General features: G+C 45.1%; 1 protein-coding gene across 4 annotated transcripts in view; it reads right to left on the reverse strand.

The window, feature by feature from the left end:
* The window catches only part of ME3 (malic enzyme 3), a 303,269-nt gene that overhangs the window by 120,300 nt on the left and 163,996 nt on the right, over window positions 1–18,973 (reverse strand). For all 4 annotated transcript variants that reach the window (XM_040340095.1, XM_040340094.1, XM_040340092.1 and 1 more), the window contains one exon: window positions 7,933–8,036. In XM_040340095.1, coding sequence (XP_040196029.1) covers window positions 7,933–8,036 — 104 coding nt within the window. The remainder of the gene's footprint in view (window positions 1–7,932; window positions 8,037–18,973) is intronic.

Genomic DNA, 18,973 nt, shown 5'->3' on the forward strand with positions numbered 1-18,973 from the left:
ATAAAGCATTCGTGATGTAGAAATACAGTCGCACAAATTCACCATAAGTTGATATAATTATATAAATTTAATAATAATAGAAAAATAATCACTAGGGCATAATTAACGGCAGGTAGTAAAATTCATGACATCAAATAATTACAATTCAGACATAAATAATATATACAAATTCATAAAATGAGTACAAGCAAAGAACATGATTAGTAAGATATATTAGAAAAAACATGATTGGGCATCACTAGATGGACACTCTATGCATTTTATGGCCTTCCGCCACTCATCAGGAGTCTGATGCATGCGTTGTACTAGAGTAACCCAGAAATGGGAAGCAATTCCAATGGTGGAGGTGTGCGGGAATCCGGTAGGAACAGTGGCGTCACTAGGGTTGGTGTCACCCGGTGAGGTAAAACATGGTGTCACCCCCCCTCTGTCTAGGCTGCCCAGCACCAAGCAGGCAGCGCACGGGCACGGGGCGCACCCCAAACCAGTTAGGGTAGTATAGAGTGGTATAGTGCAGGTTGGTGTAGTGGGGTGGTATAGGACAGGTTAAGGTGGTATAGGGCATGTTGGGGTGATATAGGGTAGTTTGGGGTGGTATAGGGCAAGTTATGGTTGCATAGGGCAGGTTGGGGTGGTAAAGGGCAAGTTAGGGTGGTACAGGGCAGGTTGGGGTGGTATAGGGCAAGTTAGGGTGGCATAGGGCAAGTTGGGATGGCATGGGAAAGGTTGGGGTGGTACAGGGCAAGTTAGGGTGGCATTGGGCAGGTTGGGGTGGTACAGGGCAAGTTAGGGTGGCACAGGGCAAGTTGGGTTAGCATGGGAAAGTTTGGGGTTGTACAGGGCAGGCTGGGGTGGTACAGGGCAGGCTGGGGGGGTACAGGGCAGGCTGGGGTGGTACAGGGCAGGCTGGGGTGGTACAGGGCAGGCTGGGGTGGCACAGGGCAGGCTGGGGTGGCACAGGGCAGGCTGGGCATGTTAGCTAAAAAAAAAAAAAAAAACGGGGAATGGTGTCACCCCTCTAGCGGGTGTCACCCGGTGCAGACCGCACCCCCCCGAACCCCCCTAGCAACGCCTGTGGGTAGGAATGATCTCACCCGGGACTGAGGCGGGGAAAGAACAGGTGTGATCCAAAGTGAATACAGCAGCAGGGGCGGGCCAACGGTCACCAAGTTTGAATGTATATGTATAATGCATACTGGATGCAGGATGATATAAAATCTGTGTATAGGGATAAGAGTTGAAAAAATCTAGTTGTCAGATGGAGACATGCAAAGGTGAACCACTGATCTGTTCTCAGCTGGAGATCCCCAAGCTCTGATAGGTGTTCTCTGATAGGTGTCCCTCATTCCCATCTCAAAAAGTTGGGCGGTATGAGCCTGACCTGTGCCAATTAAATGCAGCCTTACCAGTCCCATGTAATGCAGCCAGACCCGCCTGGCGACTGACGTCATCACATCTGCCTGCCACTCAGATAGAAGAGAGTAGCCCAAGCGGCCACCGTGGCCGTACTCCATTCGGCGCCTGGGGCTGCTCTGTCTTTTGTGAGCGACAGGCTCAGCTAGGAGGTCGTCCGGTGTGGCATTCTGACATGGCAGTGGTGGCGGCGACGGGGGGGGGGGGGGGATGGCTGGTCAATATTCGCTCCATAGGTTGCAGAGACATTGCCCCCCATTTATTAGGGGAGGAGAAATGCGTCTTATGGAGCGAAAATACAGTACTTGCCGTAAAATGGCTTAAAAGTCAAAGAAACATTCCTGCAGTCCTCTATATATAGATTGTAGGGCCGAAACAACTAATCGATCAAGCGACAACTAATCGATTATGAAATTAATCGATTACAATTTTCATAATCGATTAATCGGCCAGTAACATAATGGGGTTTAAAAAACTAAAATTAGCCCTTTATAGTACAAAAAAGCAAATCTCTACTGTAAATATTACTTTCACTGTCCTACAGTAAAAAAATGAACCCCTTACAGTAGTCATTATTTGCTCTTTTTGTACTTATTTTTGTTTTTTTAACCCCGTTATGTTACTAAACATCTCAGGCCTGGGTTCACACCTCTGTTTTTTGGTGCTTTTTGCAGAAACACACTACAGTTCATATACATGTTTTCCTATGGGGCACGTTGACATCCATGATTTTTTTTTCAGCTGCTGCTTATTTGGAAAGTGCGAGGACTTCTTAAAGCAAAACAGTGCTTTTTTTTTTTTTTGGTTCAATATACTTCAATGGAGAAGCTGCAGAAAAGCATGTAATGTGTTTTTGCGGCAATTTGTGTTTTGTAATCTGCCCAACAACAAATTGGCCCAAAAAAATGTAAAAATGCACATTTTTTTTTTCTAAGGCTATTATCCGATTAATCGATTAATCTAATCAATAATCGGCCAACTAATCGATTATGAAAATAATCGTTAGTTGCAGCCCTAATAGATTGTGATTGATGTACTGTAGACACATTGTACAATTATTTGCATTTTGGCGAGCCAATTTTACATCAAGGTAAGGTTCTGTTTGGCTTTTGGATGTTAAATATTGCTTAGGGTTACTATGACAACATAATGCAGCAGCTGCAGGTTATCATTTCCTTACGTTAAGTTGAGCATTTCAAGTAAAGCCAAACAGTCCTCATATTTCTATCATCGCTTAATGACTTGCATGAGTTATTCTAAATGTACAAGCTTTACAATTCTTCGGCAGGGACTTGGGAATTTGGTTGAAGTAAAGTGATTAAGCCCTCTCTCAGGGGAATGTCAATAGCTGAAGACGTAACTCTTTCTAATGAAATAATGAAGCACAAGTCATTGTCCTATTAAGGTGGTGATTCAGCAGATCTCCCTGATGTGTATCATGTGTTTCCCATTTGGCTCTCTTGATGGAGAACAGGCATAAAGAACAAATATTGGTGGTTTCTCACCGAGAAGGGAAATCCCACACTGAGCTATGTAGATTTCTTCTTAATGGGTTCAAGACCAGCTTTGAATTTCTGCTCCTATTTCTTGCAGTCGTCACGTTCAGGGTTCACCTCCGTCCAGAGCGGAAAATACCAGCTGTTATATAATGGAAGTTTATGAAGCCAGAAAAGGTCACGGAAATATGAGTAACCAAGGTGTGCTAAACCAACCACAGCTAAACCCAAGAACATGGAAAATCCATACACTACATTCCATTCGAGAGTCTAACTACTAGGAACGAGTACAAAAATGTGTGCTTTAGTTCTGTTGTGCAGCCATGACTCTTTAGAATGGCGCGGCAAAATGGGCTGAACAACGACAAAAAGCAGCTCTGCTCTAATGCCCTGTACACACGAGCGGAATTTCCGTTGGAAAAAAGTTGGATGGTTTTTCCGGTCAAGCTTGGCTTGCATACACACGGTCACACAAAAGTTCTCTGAACTTTAGAGCGTTAAGAACGCGGTGACGTACAACACTACGACGAGACAAGAAAAAGAAGTTCAATGCTTCCGAGCACGCGTGTTTTTTTTTTTCCCAGTTGGAATTCCATACAGACGAAAGGATTCTCGGTTAGGAATTTTTTTTCCGTCTGAAAAATTGAGAACCTGCTCTCAAACTTTTGTTGGCGGAAATTCCGACAGCAAAAGTCTGATGGAGCGTACACACAATCGGAATTTACGATGAAAAGCTTACATCGGACTTTTTGCTGGCGGAAATTCCACTCGTGTGTATGGGACATTAGCCCCTCTTCACATGAGCTTTTTTCTGCCAATTTCCCTGATTATGCTCAGTATGCAGAACCACGTTCCTTTTGTCCCTATGCTAAAAAAAAAAAAAAAAGTACAAACTTTTTTTTTTTTTTTTTTTGTGTATTCAAGCATTTTGGATCTCTTAGACCAGTGGTCTCCAAACAGCGGCCCTAGGGCCAGTCGTGGCCCACTGCTTGCCTCTATCCGGCCCTTGGGACACAATTTAATCCACAACTGACACCAATAATGGGGCACCATTCCTCACACTGACAGTAGTGATAGGGCACTATTTCCATCCACTGACACCAATGATGGAGTGCTATTCCTCCCACTGATATAAACAATGGAACACTATTATTCCCAATGATATTCAAGCATTTTTGATCTCTTAGACCAGTGGTCTCCAAACTGCGGCCCTAGGGCCAGTCGTGGCCCACTGCTTGCCTCTATCCGGCCCTTGGGGCACAATTTAATCTAAAACTGACACCAATAATGGGGCACCATTCCTCACACTGACAGCAGTGATGGGGCACTATTTCCATCCACTGACACCAATGATGGGGTGCTATTCCTCCCACTGATATAAACAATGGAGCACTATTATTCCCAATGATACTAACAATGGGGTAATATCACTCCCACCAAAACGAATGATGAAGCACTGTTTACTCCCTCTGATGCTGGGGCATTTTCTACTCCCACTGGCCACAGTCTAACCCCCCCCCCCCGAAAGTCTGAAGGATAGTAAACTGGGCTTTGTTTAGAAAGTTTGGAGACCCCTACCTTAGACTTCAATTGGAGCAGGGGAGGGCTGGCAGCCTTAGGCCTGGGGGGCAAGTCCAGTCAAGTGGCCCATAGGAGCGTGGCAAAGTGATGGATTGAGGAAAACAGCCTAAGATTTTTCATGATCACAAGAGTCCGCACAGAGGCCCCCCTTACATCAGAGTCCGCACAGAGGCCCCCCTTACATCAGAGTCCGCACAGAGGCCCCCCTTACATCAGAGTCCGCACAGAGGCCCCCCTTACATCAGAGTCCGCACAGAGGCCCCCCTTACATCAGAGTCCGCACAGAGGCCCCCCTTACATCAGAGTCCGCACAGAGGCCCCCCTTACATCAGAGTCTGCACAGAGGCCTCCCTTACATCAGAGTCCGCACAGAGGCCCCCCTTACATCAGAGTCCGCACAGAGGCCCCCCTTACATCAGAGTCCGCACAGAGGCCCCCCTTACATCAGAGTCCGCACAGAGGCCTCCCTTACATCAGAGTCCGCACAGAGCCTCCCCTTACATCAGAGTCCGCACAGACCCCATATACATCAGAGTCCGCACAGACCCCATATACATCAGATCTGATGTAAGGGGTGTTCTGGGACACTTGATTTAAGGGTGCATGCTGTGGACTATTGTGTAAAGAGGGTCTCTGCTCACCAAAGCCTGCCCCCTCTCCCCCTTTAACAAAGTCCACAGAGCACCCCTTGTTATACACTGGGAGGAAGGAGAGACTAGAGAGGGTGAACTTACCAGGAAGGAGGCTGAGGCGCAGGCAGGCTGTCTGATTTTTTTTGGGTTCAAACTTCCTGTCCAGTGCCCACACATGCCCGGGGAGTGTGGGCAGGGCATACTCAGACGGAGGAGGAGCAGATGAGCTCTATCCCTCTTGTCTGTGCAGAGAGAGAAGGGGATGTCAGCGCTGGTGTGCTCTGAGGCTGAGCTATGTGTGAGACGAGACATAGCTCAGCTCTGCAGCCATCTACCTCAGAGCTGACACAGGCATGGCTTCACAGTGGGAGGTGAGCAGCGGCCGTGACCTGTGTTAACAGAGCTCCAGCAGGCATATTCCTGCTCTGCAAAAACAGTATTTGGTAATGGCGGCTGGTGGCTGTGCATAGTGTCACCAGCCCGGGGGGAGATTTCCACCCTTCCCCCCCTGCCAGCCCTCCCCTGAATTGGAGTGCCGGCAAATGTGTGATTTGCGTCTCATGTCATGTTTTTATGCCTGAAGAACTCCTCTCCTCCCCTTGCCCAGCCCAAGAAACAAACTAACTCTTAAAGCTTTTTACACATGCAAAAATTCTTGTAAAGCGCCTGAAAATAACTGTTCAAAATCACCAGGAATATGCTCTGTTTAAGTGTGAATGCAAGCGTATGTAAAGAAATGGAAGATCCCTTTCAAACAAGCCATTGGATCGGATCCGGCTGTCCTTTTTTTTTTATTTAATTTTTTTTAGGCTGACCCAATCGAACCCTCTATTCTCCTCTATGGGCAGTTGGCAGTAAACTGACTCGTATCTGTTTATACCTGGCTACCTCTGATCAAATCCAATCTGGCAAAAACAGATGGGGGATCCTGGTCTGGCCAACTGGTCTGGTTACATCCAGCTGCCCATAGAGCAAAGTGGGCTGTGCCCGTGTCTGCTCTGCATAAGTGGAGCAGATACGGACCGGTCATCTGGCAGTTTAGCTCAGCAGGATATCAGCGGACAGATCGCCTGCTGAGCAAAACCAGCTTAAAAGGAACCCATTTAGAAAATAAAAACAAACCTTTACAACCCCTTTAACAAGAACACAGATTTAAAGCACACTAGTGGAAAAGTCTTGTAAGCATACATGGTACTGTATACACATACAGTCCTGTGAAAAAGTAAGTAAACCCAGTACATATTTTTTTTTTCAACATACTTGAATAGGCAAACATTAGATTTCAATATAAATAGTACCTCCGGAGAAAGGTGATATACTTGCACAAATGATACATAAAATGTACTCCTTTATATTCATTCTCATGATCGAAATGAATGAAAATGCAGCAAGTAAACCACTTCAAATCCATGAAATTGGAATGCAGTGTTCCTGATTAGGTAGCAATGATGGACCTCCTTAGAGAGTATGCAGGTGGAACCTGTTGTATTTAAACCTCAGACATCTAGGGGTTGGCATTCTCTTGGCTGTTGCCATGTGTGGTGTCATCATTCCAAGGTCAATAAAACTCTAAGGCCCGCACAGTTATTGGGCACAATATGACACGTCCACCCAGACAGCTGTCCGGGTGGCACAGAACACAGGTCACCTGACCTCACCCGAATATATAGACTCTCCTACCAGGTCAAGGGATTCAAACCCCTGCCCATTGGCTGAGATACCCCATATAACCATAACCTGACCTTGGGGTGCCCTTCTCATAGCTAGTACCACCAAGTACCCTACCACCTAGTGGTAGAAGAGAAAAGTATAACAATGCCAAACTTAGGGAGAAATCAATAGATCTCTAACAATCAACCAGGATAACTACTCCTGGCAAGTAAATTTGTGAGGAGCAACCCTACCCAGGGCTGGACTGGGACAAAAATTTGGCCCTAGACTTCATCCAGACTGGCCCACTTTGACAGGTCTCTCCCACTGCGGCAGGACAACTCCCGCCCCCCCCTGGCCACCCAAGCCCCCTCTCCCCCTTCACTAGCCACTAGCCGTTTTACTTTATTAGAGTAGAACGGCTGGTACTGGTACTCTTATAGGCAGTACCAGTGGGGAAGCTAGACATTATTTCCCCCAGGGAAAAGAATCAGTTTGGTGCCCCCCCTTATGGGACAAGATTAGGCAGAAGTGAGAAACTCCCAGGCCATAGCTGTTGAGTCAGCTGTTTGTCCCCTCCCCCATGCTCCTCTGTCGTCCCCCCTGCTCCTCTGGTCCTCCTCCTGCTTCTTTGTTCCCCCCAGGTGAGCGCTGCGGGCAGGGAGAGGAGGTGAGCGCTGCGGGAAGGCAGAGACAGATGAGCGGAAGGGGCGGCGGTCCGCTTGTCACTGAAGCCAGCCCACTGAGCCATCGGCCCACCGAGAAACTCCCTGTAGTCCCAATGCCCAGTCCATCCCTACCTAAACTCCAAGATGCTACATATGGTAATTGAATCATTTCACTGTAAGGAAAAACTCTACAAGTTGCATAGATTTCAAACTTGTCCAGGACTGGCCAGAAAAACACTGGAGCTGACCATCTGATGGATAATGAAGACTCAAGATCCCCAAAATCTCATCAGGGGTTGTTGTAGCAGTAAGGTTCTTCCTAAACCCTATCCTGAGCATAATTGCTTTTATTACGTTCGCAAATGCTGTTGTATATAGTTGGCAACAGCTTTGTTGTGTACACATGAATGGACAGACAGAGTGATAGACAGATACATTAACTGATAAATTCATGTTTTATCCCCTTTTATCAAAGTAATAAAGTCAACTTACCGGTTGGTCACAGCTTGCATGAATTCATCAATTAGGTCATCATATGCCTTCCCACGAACGCGCTTGTGTTTTAATCCGATATATAAGGGGTCATTCAGGAGTGTCTGGAGAATGAAAAAAAGAACAGTTTCAGTTAAGTGGTGTTCATGATGGTGGTCTTTTGGTCTTCCCAGGGCTACTGATGCTTGGGATCTGAATAGAAAGTCACATTGTTGAAGTTGAACTACACTCAAAACTAAACCCCTAGCTACCCTACCCACCTTGCTCCCTTAAAGCGATCCTATCTCTATTATAAAGTTTTTCGGGCAACCTGTAAAAAAAGTAAACATATCTTCCCTGTCGCCTTCATTACTCAACACGTTGCTCCGTTCACAAGGAATGGCCTCATTTTGGGACAATAAATGGACACCATTGCCACCAAAATATTGTGCATTTTATCCTAAACTGAACTTTAGTTAAAAAACACACAGTTAGAGCCGAGTTCTGGGAATGGGACATCATCTCTCCTTGCATTGGCCCCCACCTTGAACTGTGAAGGTTAAATGTTTCTTTACTTTAGGGGAGCAGGGATAAGGTTCAATACTTAACCTTACTCTTAGCTACAATAGGCTTCTTCAATCCATACAACTAGAACAGAGCAGCTGCCTAACTCAGGACCTTTGGGTCATGGTGGCATGTTTGCCTCCTCACATACAATGCAGAGTTAGGACCTCACGTAATTTGCACCGCAATTGCTAACTAAACTTGTGCAGGACCCTTTTTTGGTCCGCACCAGAATCAGATTGCATGGGTGTTCATTCTGCAAATCTCGCCGTGTTTTGCAAACGAATTGTGGGGTGTCATTAACTTAACATACACTCCGTAATCAATTCACATGAACAGGTTTGCGGTGCTAATCTGCACTGCATCTAGTGTAAACAGAGCCTTAGCAAGCTCATTGGAAAAAAAAAAAAAAAAAAAAAAAAAAGATTATCCCATGCACACATGTGAAGTGGATGGAGGAATTCCCCTCCTCACCATGCCATTGTATTCTGACAGTTGAAAAACAATGGTGCAGTGCTGGAGACTCCGCCGCTGTCAGAATATACTAATCAGTGATCGACATAGGATGTATAAACGAAGGTAAGTGACTCAACTAAGCATGAAAATACAGGAACTGGCGTGCAGAAAAATGTCAGCAGGTGCTCTGGACTGATGAGTCAAAAGGTGAAATATTTGGCTGTAGCAGGGGAGGCAGTTTTCTGGTGAAGGGCTACAGAGCGGTACAATGATGAGTGTCTGCAGGCAACTGTGAAGCATGGCGCTGAATTTCTGCAAATGGAGTAGGAGATTTAAGAGAAGGTTTTGAGGAAGCCAACATCCACAGAAGATCTGTGGTTAGTTCTCCAAGATGTTTGGAACAACCTACCTGTCGAGTACCTTCAAAAACTGTGTGCAAGTCTACCTAGAAGAATTGATGGTGGTATGAAGGCAAAGGGTGGTCACACCAAATACTGATTTGCTTTGGATTCCTTTTCTGTCCATTAACTTTCCATTTTATTAATTAATAAAAATAAACTATTAACATACCAAAACAATTTTAGTGCTTGTCCCTTCGGATATTTTTACATGAACTGTTGTGATCGACTCTCGAAAGTTGTATAGTAATGAATAGATTATCGGACGATTGGTCCAAATGTTTTTTTTATTTATTTTTTCGTCCAATATTCTCATCAGGAGTTGTAAAGGAAAATGTTTTTTCACCTTAATGCAAACTATGCAATCTATGCATCTACGACGTTGCATATTCTACGCCGACTGCAATGGCCTCGCCACCTAGCGGCCGGCCTAGAATTGCATCCTAAGATCCGACGGTGTAAGTCAATTACACCTGTTGGATCTTAGGGCTAGCTATGCGTAACTGATTCTATGAATCAGCCGCAAAGTTAGGACAGGCGGATCACAGAGATACGACGGCGTATCAGGAGATACGCCGTCATATCTCTTTTGTGAATCTGGCCCTCTATTCTCTGTACTTGGTAGTAGAGTTTCTTCTCATCGGTCCTGGATGATACTTGGACTAGTTTGGTCTAGCAGCTCCTGCGAGTTCACAACAAATATAATTCATAACCTGTCAAATTTAATATCTGCTATGGGTTCTCAGTACGCGGAGAGACAACAATATCTGCCAATCATTCTGACACTTAGAGCTACTATTACAGCAGAATAATGATAAAAAATCTCCTCTAAAAATAGTGCCAAGAAAAACAAAACTCCCACTTTTAATAAGTAGAAGAATCCTAAATTCTCACTGCGCTATTTATCCACCATACTTTTGTCAAAATGTAATATGCATGGAGAGTCAAAACTTTTTATTGTTTTAGATAAAACAAGATAGGATCAGAACTACTTCAAGTTTTTACTGTTTTCTGGCGAGGTTTATTAACGCTCTCCTGCCTAAGCCTATTTCTGACATTTATTGCTTACACGTTAAAATCAGTATTGTTTGCTAGAAAATTACTTAAAACCCCCAAACATTATATATATATATACCGTATTTGCCAGCGTATAAGACGACTGGGCGTATAAGACGACCCCCTAATTTTCCAGCTAAAATGTTGGTTTTGGGATATACTCGCTGTTGAAAGACGACCCCCTTCCTACTAGTCATGCCTCGTCTCACCTCACTGTGCCATTACATGCCTCACTGTGCCATTACATGCCTCGCTGTGCCACCATTACATTCCTTAACGATCCCTTACCTTATCCCTAACATGCAGAATCTCAGTCAGACCGCGGCCGTCCATTTTTCAAAAGCCGCGCCTCTTCCTCATGCTGTTCTGTGATAGGCGGAACACTCGGCTTCCCAGCAGACACTGTGTTAAGTGTTACGCCTATCACGAATGCCCTCTCGTCCGAGGACGAGAGGGCATCCATGATAGGCGGAACACTGAACACAGGCTCTGCCTGGAAGCTGAGTGTTCCGCCTATCACAGAACAGCATGAGGAAGAGGCGCGGCTTTTGAAAAATGGACGGCCGCAGTCTGACTGAGATTCTGCATGTTAGGTACCGGCATATAAGACGACCCTTGACTTTTAAGAAAAAATTCTTGTGTTAAAAAGTTGTCTTATACGCCGGAAAATACAGTATATATATATATATATATATATATATATATATATATATATATATATATATATATATATATATATATATATATATATATATATATATATATATATATATATAGCCAGATTCAGAGGGATCAGCGCATCTTTAGATAGGTGTAGCGCATTTCATATGCGCTACGCCGTCGTAACATTGAGAGGCAAGTACAGTATTCACAAAGCACTTGCTCCCATATGTACGCCGGCGTAACGTAAATGGGCCGGCGTAAGCCTGCGAAATTCAAAGTAGCAAGGCAGTGGGCGTGTTGTATTATAATGAAGCTTGACCCCATGTAAAATGCATTGCTGAACGAACGGCGCATGCGCGCGCATGCTCAGAATCACGTCGAATTGACTCCCTAAGATACGCCGGCTCCATTCATGCGACGTGAACGTAACCTATGCCCAGCCCCTTTGACGTACGAATTACGCAAACAACGTAAAATACAACGGCTGTTTCGACGTTTCCGACGTCCATACCTTTGCATTACCTGCGCCTCATATAGCAGGGGTAACTTTACGACGGACGTACGCCTTACGTAAACGGCGTAGCTTAATGCGACGGGCGCAAGTACGTTCGTGAATCGGCGTATCTAGGTCATTTGCATATTCGACGAGTAAATCTACAGAAGTGCCCCTTGCGGCCAGCATAAATATGCACCCAAGATACGACGGCGTAGGAGACTAACGTCGGTCGTATCTTGGCAAAATTCAGGCGTATCTGATTTCCAGAATACGCGTATAGATACGACGGCGCACATTTGGACTTACGACGGCATATCTGGAGATACGTCGTCGTAAGTCCTTTCTGAATCCGGCCCATATATTTTTAGCAGACACCCTAGAGAATAAAATGCCAATCGTTGCAATATTTTATGTCACACGATATTTGCGCAGCGTTCTTTCAAACCAAATTTTGAGTTATGAATAAAAAATTTGAATATATGAAATATATATAAAAAAACTAAACAGTAAAGTTAGCCCAATTTTTTTGTATAATGCGAAACATGATGTTACACCGAGTTAATAGATGGTGGGATGGCAACAAACTATGGTGGCTAAAAATCCCCATAGGTGACGCTTTAACAAAAAATTACGGTTACCAATTTAGAGTTACAGAGGAGGTCTTTTGCTAGAATTATTGCTCTCACTCTGACGATCGCGACTTCCAAATGCAAAATCACCCAAATGGCCCTGATAAAACGTTTATATATCCTGGAATGTTTGGCCTTGGTAAAGACACATAAGGTGGCGCACACACAGGTTAAAAAGGCAATTAAAGGTTCATTTCCCAATGCGTTTGTTAGCTCTCACATGGATGCACCAAGCAGGCTAGACACTGAGCCACGAGGAGGTCGAAAAGAACAGTCAAAAGACCTGCGTAACAAGGTAATGAAACTTTACAAAGACGGAAAAGGATATGAAAAGATATCCAAAGCCTTGAATATGCCAGTCAGTACTGTTTAATCACTTATTAAGAAGTAGAAAATTTGGGGCTCCTTTGATACCAAGCCAAGGTAGACTAAGAAAGACAGACAGTGTGGTTGCTTTTAACCACTTAAGCCCCGGACCATATTGCTGGTCAAAGACCAGAGCACTTTTTGCGATTTGGCACTGCGTCGCTTTAACTGACAATTGCACGGTCGTGCGACGTGGCTCCCAAACAAAATTGGCGTCTTTTTTCCCCACAAATAGAGCTTTCTTTTGGTGGTATTTGATGCCTTTTTTTTTGTTTTTGCGCTATAAACAAAAATAGAGCGACAACTTTGAAAAAAATGAATATTTTTTACTTTTTGCTATAATAAATATCCCCCAAAAATATATAAAATATTTTTTTTTCCTCAGTTTAGGCCCATACGTATTCTCCTACATATTTTTCGCAAAACAAAAAATCGCAATAAGCGTTTATTGATTGGTTTGCGTAAAAAGTTATAGCGTTTACAATATAGAGGATAGTTTTATGGCATTTTTATTAATATTTTTTTTTTTACTAGTAATGGCGGCGATCAGCGATTTTTATCGGTACTGCGACATTATGGCGGACACTTCGGACACTTTTGACACATTTTTGGGACCATTGGCATTTTTCTAGCGATCAGTGCTAAAAAAAAGCATTGATTACTATAAAAGTGCCACTGGCAGGGAAGGGGTTAACACTAGGGGGCGAGGAAGGGGTCAATTATGTTCCCTGGGTGTGTTCTAACTGAAGGGGGGGTGGGACTGACATGGGAAAATGACAGATCGCTGTTCATACATTGTATAAACAGACGATAAGTCATTTCTCCCCTGACAGGACCGGGAGCTGTGTGTTTAGACACACAGCTCCCGGTTCTCACTCTAACGAGCAATCGCGGGTGCCCGGCGGTGATCGCGCATCGGCATCAGGGGCAAGCAGGGGGCGCGTGCCCCTATTGGCTGAACGGCGAAATGACGTAGATCTACATGATCTTGCCCAGCAGAGCCGACCTGCCGCCGTATAACTGCGGCGGCTGGTCGGCAAGCAGTTAAGGAGCACAATTCAATGATAATTGAACAAAAAAGAGCTCCATGGTTGAGCTGCCAGAAGGAAGAATTTACTGCGCCAATGCCAGAAAAAAAGCCAACGGGGCATGTCAAGGTGTTGTTGGGCATATTGTAACCAGGCTTTTTTTGTGGAACTTGTACTGTAAAGGCTTCTTTCTGGCAACTTGACCATGCAGCTCATTTTTGTTCAAATATCATCATATTGTGCTCCTTAACCACTTCCCGCCCGGCCTTTTGCCGATTTACGTCCGGGAAGTGGTTTTGAAATCCTGACTGGACGTCCTGCAGGATTTCATGCCGCGCGCGCCCGTGGGGGCGCGCAGCGCGGCAATCGGTTATGCGGGGTGTCAGTCTGACACCCTGCATCTTCGATCTCGGTAAAGAGCCTCCGGCGGAGGATCTTTACCACGTGATCAGCCGTGTCCAATCACGGCTGATCACGATGTAAACAGGAAGAGCCGTTGATGGCTCTTCCTCACTCGCGTCTGACAGACGCGAGTAGAGGAGAGCCGATCGGCAGCTCTCCTGACAGGGGGGGTTCGCGCTTATTGTTTATCAGCGCAGCCCCCCCTCGGATCGCCACACTGGACCACCAGGGAAGCCCACCCTGGACCACCAGGGAAGGGCAAAAAAAATAAAAAAGGGGACAAAAAAAAAAAAAGTCTTGGAAAAATAAAAAAAGCTTTAAAAAATAAAAAAGATGCCAATCAGTGCCCACAAATGGGCACTGACTGGCAACATGGGTAAATCAGTGCTGCCCCACAGTGTCCATCAGTGCCACCCCAGTGTCCATCAGTGCCACCCCACAGTGTCCATCAGTGCCACCCCACAGTGCCCATTCATGCCCAGTGCCCACCTATCAGTGCCCATCTGTGCCACCCATAAGTATCCATCAGTGCCACCCATAAGTGCCCATCTGTGCCGCCTATGAGTGCCCAGTGCCGCCCATGAGTGCCCATCAGTGCCGCCCATGAGTGCCCATCAGTGCCGCCCATGTGTGCCGCCTATGAGTGCCGCCAATCAGTGCCACCTCATCTGTGCCCGTCAGTACTACCTCATCGATGTCCATCAGTGCCATCTCATCGGTGCCCATCAGTGCCGCCATATCAGTGCCCGTAATTGAAAGAAAACGTACTTATTTACAAAAAAATTAACAGAAAAAAATAAAAACGTAATTTTTTTTCAAAATTTTCAGTCTTTTTTTAGTTGTTGCACAAAAAAAAAAAAATCGCAGAGGTGATCAAATGCCACCAAAAGAAAGCTCTATTTGTGGGGAAAAAAGGACACCAATTTTGTTTGGGAGCCACGTGGCACGACCACGCAATTGCCATTCAAAGTGCGACAGTGCTGAAAGCTGAAAATTGGCTTGGGCGAGAAGGTGCGTAAGTGCCTGGTATGGAAGTGGTTAAAAACAACCACACCATCTTTTTTCAGAGCAGCCTGCATTTCTCCTGAGGTTACCTGTGGGTTTTTCTTTGTACTCCGAACAGTTCCTGTGGCTGAAATCGTTATTGGTCTACCTGACCTTGGCTTGGGATCAAGAGATCCCCAAATTTTTCACCTCCTATTAAGTGATTGAACAGTACTGACTGGCATATTCAAGACTTTGGATATATTTAATTTCTGCCAGGGTATGCAAACTTTTGAGCAAAACTGTACATATTAGATGATTCTTTGTATAAACCACTTCAGGCTCGAGATTGCAGACAAATCATACCAAATTGCACTGCGATGACATTTACAGCTTATAGTAAATACGCTGCAAATGTCATCACAGTGCAATTTGGTATGATTTGTCTGCAATCTCGAGTCTGAAGTGGTTTATACAAAGAATCATCTAATAAGTATAAAGCAATACAGAGTTGGGTGGGTACAGTAAACCTTTCAAAAGGTTCTGCTCATTTATCTGCAATCTAAAGTGGTTTATCCAAAGAAAAATAATACACATAAGAAATACACAGATGAGTGGGTAAATAATTTATTTTTAAAGGTTCTACTCATTAAATGTAATCAAGGTAATGTAGAAACATAGCAGACCACTTGAGCCTGTGTTCACGGTTGGATAATTGTGCCCTTATTATTATTATTAATGGCCCGGATTCACAAAGCACTTGCGCCAACGTATCTCCAGATACGCCGCGTAAGTGCAAAAATGTGCCTTCGTATCTGTGCGCCGTACCCACAAACTAAGATACGCCTAAAAACAGGCTTAATCCCGCCGACATAACTTGCCTACGCCGGCATAGGGTGGGCGCACATTTATGCAGGCCGCATGGTGGCGCTGCCATTGATTAGCCATTCAAATATGCAAATTAGGAAAATACGTCGATTCACGAACCTGCGCCCGCCCGACGCAGGCTACGAGAGGTGCGTGTAAGTTGTACGTCCGGCGTAAAGTTAAGCCCCATAAAGGAGGTGTAACTCAGCAGCAGACATGTAAAGGTCTGCATCAGGGAACAGAAGCCGGCGTTTTTTACGTACTTTACGTTGGACGTGTGTCTGGATGGGCGTAGATTACGTTCATGGTGTAGGCAGTGATCCGGCATATCTTAGGTAGTTGTTCCGACGTGATTATGAGCATGCGCACGAGGATGCGTCCACGACAAGACGCAGGCGCAGTTCGTTCAACGTACTTGTCTGGCTCTCAAACCATCATTTGCATGGGGTCACACCTCATTTGCAATGCTTTGTATGGGGGCAAGCCCACTTCCACCTACGCCGGCCTGCGCCTTCGAAATCTACGCCACGCCGACGCAGCTTTGGGAGCACTGACTTCCTGAATTCCATGCTTGCCTCTCTGCGCTGCGTCGGCGTAGCATACATTGAGATGCGCTACGGCGGCGTAATGTGCGCCCGCTCTCTGTGAATCCAGGCCAATATTTTTATATGGATTTAGAGGATGATTAGATCTGTTTTCAGTGATCACCTGGCAGTTTGTTCTCTCTTGTTCAATAGCGACAACCGGGACAACCATATACTGTATACTACTAGTCAAAAGTTTTACAACACCCCCATTTTTCCATTTTTTTTAATTGAAATTTAAACAGTTCAAGTCCAAATGAATAACCTGAAATGGTACAAACGTAAGCGATAAACCGCCAGATGTAAAAAGAAAAAAAAAAATATATATATAGGTTAACAAAAGCTGAAAAATGATGTACGTTTTCAGAGTTATCCAAACAACGTTTTTTTTTCAGAGAAGTAATAGGCTAACAACTCAAAGTTGTTCTGCTGCAAGTAGGGCTGTGGAAATGAAAGATGAATTCCTCGATTAATCGTTAATTTTTTTGATCAAAATTCTTTTGATCGGTACTAGTGGTGCAACGGATCGTAAATGATCTGTGATTCGAACGGGTCACCATATGTGGATCGCACACCACGTGATCCGCGGAGCTCCGCTGCTGCCTTGGCCATAGGAAAGGCTTTGGCCTAGCTCCCGGGGCAGCGGCCATATTGGTCCACCTGCCGGCGGTCTAGACGAGCCTAGAGCGGGCGCGCTGACGTCATCCCCGGCCTCAACTGCTCGTGTTCGGCCGGCTTCTCTGGCAAGATTGAGCAAGCACGAATCTTCCTATACAGTGGGGGAGATGTGGACCATATTACACTGGGGGAGATGTCTGTGGATATTACACTGGGGGGGAGATGTCTGTGGATATTACACTGGGGGAGATGTCTGTGGATATTACACTGGGGGGGAGATGTCTGTGGATATTACACTGGGGGGGGGGATATGTGTGTGGATATTACACTAGGGGGGGATATGTGTGTGGATATTACACTGGGGGGGGATATGTGTGTGGATATTACACAGGGGGGGGGGGAGATGTCTGTGGATATTACACTGGGGGGGGGGAGATGTCTGTGGATATTACACTGGGGGGGGAGATGTCTGTGGATATTACACAGGGGGGGGGAGATGTCTGTGGATATTACACTGGGGGGGGGAGATGTCTGTGGATATTACACTGGGGGGGAGATGTCTGTGGATATTACACTGGGGGGGGGAGATGTCTGTGGATATTACACTGGGGGGGAGATGTCTGTGGATATTACACTGGGGGGGAGATGTCTGTGGATATTACACTGGGGGGGAGATGTCTGTGGATATTACACTGGGGGAGATGCCTGTGGATATTACAGTGGGGGGAGATGTCTGTGGATATTACACTGGGGGGGAGATGTCTGTGGATATTACACTGGGGGAGATGCCTGTGGATATTACACTGGGGGGAGATGTCTGTGGATATTACACTGGGGGGAGATGTCTGTGGATATTACACTGGGGGGAGATGTCTGTGGATATTACACTGGGGGGAGATGTCTGTGGATATTACACTGGGGGGAGATGTCTGTGGATATTACACTGGGGGGAGATGTCTGTGGATATTACACTGGGGGGAGATGTCTGTGGATATTACACTGGGGGGAGATGTCTGTGGATATTACACTGGGGGGAGATGTCTGTGGATATTACACTGGGGGAGATGTCTGTGGATATTACACTGGGGGAGATGTCTGTGGATATTACACTGGGGGAGATGTCTGTGGATATTACACTGGGGGAGATGTCTGTGGATATTACACTGGGGGAGATGTCTGTGGATATTACACTGGGGGAGATGTCTGTGGATATTACACTGGGGGAGATGTCTGTGGATATTACAGTGGGGGGAGATGTCTGTGGATATTACACTGGGGGAGATGTCTGTGGATATTACACTGGGGGAGATGTCTGTGGATATTACACTGGGGGAGATGTCTGTGGATATTACACTGGGGACTATATATGGTGGTGATCCGAAAAATGTATGTGCATTATAATTAATCAAAATTAGTCGATTAATCGATTAAAAAAAAATCGATTAATCAAACACGAAAAATGTTATCATTAACAGCCCTAAAATTAAGCCTTGCAATTTAATGCCAACAACTCCTACAGGTGTCACAATTTGTTGATTACTTCAAGCTCTCTGTATAAAAGCAGTGTTGAAACAGACTGTGTTACTACAACCTCTTAAGCAATATTTGAACAGTATTGTACTTCAAGAAATAGTATATTGCTCCCAAAAAGGTGAGAAAAAGTCAATTAACAAAAGGAAGACATACAGACCATTATAACACCTTAGTCACTTCAGCCCCAGAAGGTTTTACCCCCTTCCTGACTGGGCCATTTTTTGCGATATGGCACTGCGTTACATTAACTGACAATTGTGCGGTCGTGCAACGCTGTACCCAAACACAATTGATGCCTTTTTTTCCCCACAAATAGAGCTTTTTGGTGGTATTTGATCACCTCTGTGGTTTTTATTTTTTGCGCTATAAACAAAAAGAAAAAGAGCGTAAATTAAAAAAAAAAAAAAAGCAAATATTA

Source organism: Rana temporaria, chromosome 2 (genome assembly GCF_905171775.1).
Source record: "Rana temporaria chromosome 2, aRanTem1.1, whole genome shotgun sequence".
Lineage (NCBI taxonomy): Eukaryota > Metazoa > Chordata > Amphibia > Anura > Ranidae > Rana > Rana temporaria.